The sequence below is a fragment of the Pectinophora gossypiella genome, chromosome 14 (assembly GCF_024362695.1).
Source record: "Pectinophora gossypiella chromosome 14, ilPecGoss1.1, whole genome shotgun sequence".
Classification (NCBI taxonomy): domain Eukaryota; kingdom Metazoa; phylum Arthropoda; class Insecta; order Lepidoptera; family Gelechiidae; genus Pectinophora; species Pectinophora gossypiella.
In genome coordinates this window covers 8,544,504-8,550,328 of record NC_065417.1, presented here as the reverse complement: position 1 = coordinate 8,550,328, position 5,825 = coordinate 8,544,504, and the positions used below count along the sequence as shown (strand labels likewise).

Here is a 5,825-nt window from a genome sequence, read left to right as displayed (position 1 = left end):
TTGTTTATCTTCTTTCAAAGTCGTATCGCACTTATGTTGGTAGAACTGCTTTTTTCGTACGTTCCAGTTATTTTTCTGTCTCTCTCATTTATTGATCAGTTCAGCCTTGATTCAGTCAGCTTTGGTTTCCATTCCATTTATTCATTCCAGGCAATGAAGTTTCATGCCCTTGGCGGCGCTAGTATCGCAGTATCTGCACAGAATTATTAGGACTTGTCAATTAGTTCCATTAAAATCCGCGGGATTTCTTTCGTGACACGGGCTCTAGCTGTCATTCGGTCGAAGCTCGCTCGGGGAAGTCGGGGATATAAAAAAAAAGAGCAGAGGAGACAGATTTAAATTTCTAATAAGGGCGTTTTCACACTACGGTTCTTATCCGATTCCGATGGTAGACTTGGAAGTAGTAGTGCGAGTGCGACTGTCATGGACAAAATAACCAAAAAAAAAAGGATGTAGTGCGAATGCGGAGGAAAAAAAAACTTGTAAATAAACGTCAAAGTGTTTGACTGCTGCAACCTAAATTCTTGAAATTAACGAATAAAGTAAAGCAATTTGTGTAATTTCACGGGAAACTAGACTTTTATAAATATTCAAGAGTTCAATGTCAATAAAAAATGAACAAAAATTACGAAAGATGTACGCATTGCAATCGTCGCAAATGGCTTACAACGGGTTGTCTCCGTAAATGGCTCAAACCAATGGAATGTAAACATTTACAGAGAACTATCGATAACAAAAGAGATTTGAGCAATGCAGATATTGTTAATTGTGTGTTTTTACCGGAACGAAAGCCTTCTGTTAACACAAATATGTTTGTGAAATTTTGGAAGAACAAACTCCTTATCACAGGCAGTGTAAGGTCATTACAAAGATATTTTGGTCATAAAAATGAATACTGCAGCTTAACCAAGTCCAGTGAACCGTCTACGTCTACTGAAAAGAGGTTAGGAGCCGCTATAGGCTATGAAAGCAAGAAAGAGGCTGAATCTAATAAACAAACTCTCAAGTGCCAACACTCAGATGGCCACTCTGTTCTTAGAGGACACCACCAACATGCGTCATTGGAGACTTGCGCTATATATTGCCAGTTGTCCAAGTAAGTAATAATTATTAGACAATAACCATCAGTATCCCACTGAAGAACAAAGGCCTCTCTAATTGTCTTCCCCCATTCCCATACATAAACATATCATTAATTGTCTTTTAGGAATAAATAAAAGGAATCTATGTGCCTAAAAACTAATTTTATTTTTGTAGACATGGTTGGTACTGGGGCGGCATCACATCAAGTGAAGCTGAAGAACTGCTTGCAGGACAGCAGGATAATGTATTTCTTGTTCGAGACTCTTATGACTCTCGTCACATTTTATGTGTCTCCTTCCGATGTGTGGGCCGCACTCTACATGCAAGACTCCGCCATGCAAATGGTCTGTTTTCTCTCAACAATGAAACATTTGTGCCAGCTAATCGAATATCGGAACATTGTGCTGCTGTGGATGTTAAATACAACTCCAATATATTTGCTGAGATGCCAGTCAAGTTGGCTAGGCCTCTGAACAGGTAAATAATTCCTTATTTATTTATTATATTTACTATACCTACTTTTCCCAATAAGTATAACTTACTTTCTTCTCTCAGGTTTGCAAGACTGGACTCCCTCCAAATGATTTGCAGATTTGTTATAAGACAAACTGTTTCTGCGAATGTGTGGGATAAGTTACCATTACCAACAAATTTAATATCCTACATATCTAAAGGCAGTGATTACATAGTACCTGTATAGGTATAATGTAATCAACAGCGTGCCTTCAATGTTCAATGCATATATTCTTTGTGTATGAACTGTCACTGTAATTTGTAACAATGTAAAAAGTGTTCATAAAATTTTATACAAAACATATTTTAATAAACGTGATTATGTAATCTTACTTTTACTGTATTTCAACAATGTAGATCATGTACCTTGATGTTGATGATAAATAAAAGTACAATAGTTACGTTAACACATATTTATTTAAATTACAAAATACTGGTAGTAACACAAAAATAGAATTATCTTCTACTCACACTGTTCCATTGGACTATGATGCACCAACCACAACATAACTACATATATACAATGTTACTTCATTACTTTAAGCTATTTATTCCCAGTATGTTTTTAGCCTGAAATATATAAAAAAAACAATATTTCAGTTTCAAGAATAATTTGCACCTAAAATATTTCGTGACTATGTATGTATAGTCACTGAATGTTTTTAATTATGAGATATATTTCTTTTCATTGTCTTAATCAATGAGTATATTTATACATCAATGGTCTTTATCTTGAAAATACTAAGTTATATCTTTTTGACTTGACTATCTATTTATTCATTGGCAGGCCTAAAAATTGTATTGTTTTTGCTTACCGTAACAAAAGCGGCCGATAGCGTCTGGGGGGCAGCAGCAGCTGCAGACACTGGGTTCAGATTGAGGGCAGCCTGTATCATTTGAGCATCTCTGATGCGCGACTGTACGAAACTCCTCGTAGCAGAGCTGCCTGGACTGTTGTCGGTTAGGTAGAACAACTCTGAAGCTTTGTAAATGCCAGCCAGACCCACTCGTCGAAGATACCAGTTAAACTGAAAAAGATAATTTTGTTGTAAAGTCAATATTCAAAACACTCTTTCTTAAACAGGCAATGATTTATATATTCATTTTCATCAATACACAATTAACTTTCATTACCTGCTTTTGTTTTTACTTACATCAACACTGCGATCTCCTGAGTGGTAACAAATATCGTCTACTAAGGAAAGTAATGTCGCTAAACAATTGGGTACATTGTTTGGAAGTGTTTGAATTGCCATAGCTTTTGGCCATGTGCTCCTAAAAGTGGAAAGAAAAACCACATAAAAAAATAAACATTATAAGCAAGCAGCAAAATTATGCATTTACTCACTTGTATGGTTCAATCATCAGCAGTCTAGCAACTATTGCATTTTCTATAAATTTAACAGGAACACGTGAATCCTTTAAATCTTCTTTGGGCCACTGGATATAGAGTGAGAGAGAATATTTTGATTTTATTCATTACAAACAAATTAGTAAGTATCTTAAGATAATGTTTGTGAACTTACATTACTCATTTGTTCAACTAGAAGTTCATTACATTTAACATTGAAATGATGAACCAGGTCACCTCCGCCGTTAGGGAAGAGGCCGTGACTGACGCCGGGGTAGCCTGCGGCTTCAGCTCCCGCGCTCAGCGACTCCACTGACCATCCACTCTTTGGCACATACTCCAAAGCTTTGTCTAAAATGCTATTCTTCACAGACTCTTCATATTGATTTTCCTCATTTTCGATTGCAATCATCGGAACAATTTTTTCATCTTTCTCTAGGGTTTGACAGTAATTTCTGACCGATCTTGGGATGTTAGTAAGACGAGGAGATACGAGCGGCAACATGAATCTACGGCCATTCCTGAATGCTGTCGACAAAATTAAATTGTCTTAATACATCTGCTTACTTCTGAATGGATTAATGCTATGCCTAATTAGTACATCCAATTAGAATGTATAGGTGTAAATACTAAAAAGGTATGAAATAAAAATGTAAAATCAAAAAATAAATGATTTATTAAAACATTATCATTTTATTGCACATCCATTGTAAGCCCTTGTAGTTTATTAATATTTATGCATTCAGACAATCTTGCTACGAGCCCCTCGATCAAGTGGAAGGCATTTAGTGCTGAATTTACAATTTCTTTCTTGTTTTCTGTGGGTATTTTATCCAAGATATTGCCTCCAACATTGATAGAAACCTCAATTTTCCCTTCAGGTTGATTCTTTTCCTCTTCAATATCTTTAAGCTTTACTTCATAATGTGCTTTAGACATATTCAGTCCAGTTCTCAATTTTTCCAAGTAATCTGTTTCAATTGTAGAAAAGCAGTCTCTTATTCCAGTTGCATTTTCTGTATCTTTTATTGCTAGATATCGCAAAAAGTTCAGAGCTGTTATTATCTGGTCAGCTAACTCAACCATATCAGATTCTGCACCATGAGGTAAGTAACAGATTTTTTTAATCATGTTCATAAGCTGAGCCCCTGTAAAGCATTCTGGCAGTTTGTCATTATTGAATGCTTCATCAATTGAATTCTTATACAAAGTAATGGCATAACCAATCATACCTGAATGGTTAGCAATATCCAGTAAATATTTTATGAGCATACATCTTGCTTTAAAATCAAATTTACTGATATGAGAACCTATCAATTTAACAGCATTCTTACGAATTGATTCAAAACTTGAATAAATGGCAATATTGACCAAACTCTTGATTAAATCATAATGCACTGATGGAACAGGTAAACTATGTGTAATATTTGAAGAAAATCTATTGAGCAGTGCCTTACACAGAGAAATAGCTTTAGCAAGAGGTCCATACTCAGGGCAACTCAGCAAATGAACTACAGATAACATTGTAGTATGGACAACATACTCATTAGAATATACTTGAGGCAATGCTGCTTCAGGAATTTGAAAATGGCCTGAAAATACACAATAAAACAATCCAGAAAGAGTAGTCATGTTAATTTTATCTCTGTTTTCATAAGGTGTCCTCTCGTCTTCATCATCTGATGCCTTTGACTTAGTTTTATGACTCTCCTTGTAGCAAACTTCTATCAAGACCAGAAATTTAAGAATATCTTTTTCTAATATGCAAATATCTTGAATTATGGTGGTGCAGGCTTGTCTAGCTTCACTCATGCCATTTGAATCTGGATCCAAGTCTATATGTATCAATGGTTTACCAAGAAGACTAATCAGAAATGCTGTTATTATTTGTTTAGTGTTGATGTTCATATCAACATGATCTAATTCCTTGATAAAGGGAGTGTAGAATGGAGGCACTAAAGTGTAAACTTTTGTAATTCTTCTCACATTGTTGTCAGAATCCATCAATAGACGTTCCTTGCCCTCCAGTTGATGGTTTGGAGTAGGAATAGTTTCAATATATGTGCTAATGGAATTCAAACACCATTCCAGTGATCTTCCTCGTTTTGCAGACAACTTTTTCAGCAGTTGTTGTAATGGTTGCAAAATAATACTGAATTGAGCATCATTTTTAGCCAGTTCTATCTGTTCTATGAATTCTAGAAGTGCTTCCTCTGGTGCAGACTTCTGTATAATCATTGCAAGTAATTCTTCGCAAGTACCATATAATGATGGCTTTATAACAATAGTGTCATCTTGAATCTTGCCTATGACAACAGATATCAGATCCCAGCAATTATCCTTAAAGCTGTTGACGTATTTTTCATCATTTGGCACACTAAGGGCTTCTTTGTATTTTCCTGAATCCAACAGGCTAGACACTAGGTCTACAACATCTACACTTTGTTCCATGACTTAAGATGGTGTAAGAGTTCGATTTCCAATGAACTCTGAAAGTAAGTACCTAAATTGTATTATAACACTTTCTACGCGAACAGCGTTTCTCTTCAAAAGTTCTCGTATTATTATAAGAAAATGTGTTAATACTCACATCGAAGAAGTCCCGGTAACTTACTCATGTTGTATCGTTATTCTTGTAGATAGAAGTTTATCGGATATATATCGGTTTTCTATTTTTTTATCCGCTTTAATGTCCTTCAAAAATGCAAAACTCATATACAAGGTTAACTAGCATTTAATTTCACACATTTGATTTTGGTTTTTCTGGATTTTTTGACAATCATTTGACATTCGCACACAATACGCATTTCGTTCGAATGAGACAACGATATTGTCCATTTCACACTTTGTTTTACACTGAGTTTTACACATACACACA

At 35.2% G+C, this 5,825-nt stretch overlaps 2 protein-coding genes across 3 annotated transcripts; one reads left to right on the top strand and one right to left on the bottom strand.

Moving 5' to 3' along the window:
- Nucleotides 1–277: 277 nt before the first annotated feature.
- Nucleotides 278–1,928, top strand: LOC126372424 (suppressor of cytokine signaling 2-like). The gene is made up of 3 exons (XM_050018161.1): nucleotides 278–1,096; nucleotides 1,258–1,560; nucleotides 1,639–1,928. The coding sequence occupies exons 1-3, from the start codon at nucleotides 615–617 to the stop codon at nucleotides 1,781–1,783; spliced, it is 930 nt and encodes a 309-aa protein (XP_049874118.1). The 5' UTR covers nucleotides 278–614; the 3' UTR covers nucleotides 1,784–1,928.
- A 66-nt stretch (nucleotides 1,929–1,994) lies between these two features.
- Nucleotides 1,995–5,794, bottom strand: LOC126372422 (ubiquinone biosynthesis protein COQ9, mitochondrial-like). 2 transcript variants are annotated; one of them, XM_050018159.1, is made up of 6 exons: nucleotides 5,538–5,783; nucleotides 3,123–3,475; nucleotides 2,945–3,036; nucleotides 2,751–2,871; nucleotides 2,412–2,624; nucleotides 1,995–2,166 (listed from the first exon to the last, which is right to left on the bottom strand). In XM_050018159.1, the coding sequence occupies exons 1-6, from the start codon at nucleotides 5,563–5,565 to the stop codon at nucleotides 2,131–2,133; spliced, it is 843 nt and encodes a 280-aa protein (XP_049874116.1). In that variant the 5' UTR covers nucleotides 5,566–5,783; the 3' UTR covers nucleotides 1,995–2,130. The 2 variants fall into 2 exon arrangements, with proteins under 2 accessions (XP_049874116.1, XP_049874114.1); XM_050018157.1 differs by lacking the exons at nucleotides 1,995–2,166; nucleotides 2,412–2,624; nucleotides 2,751–2,871; nucleotides 2,945–3,036; nucleotides 3,123–3,475 and adding an exon at nucleotides 3,606–5,436 and having other exon boundaries at nucleotides 5,538–5,794.
- Nucleotides 5,795–5,825: the final 31 nt, after the last annotated feature.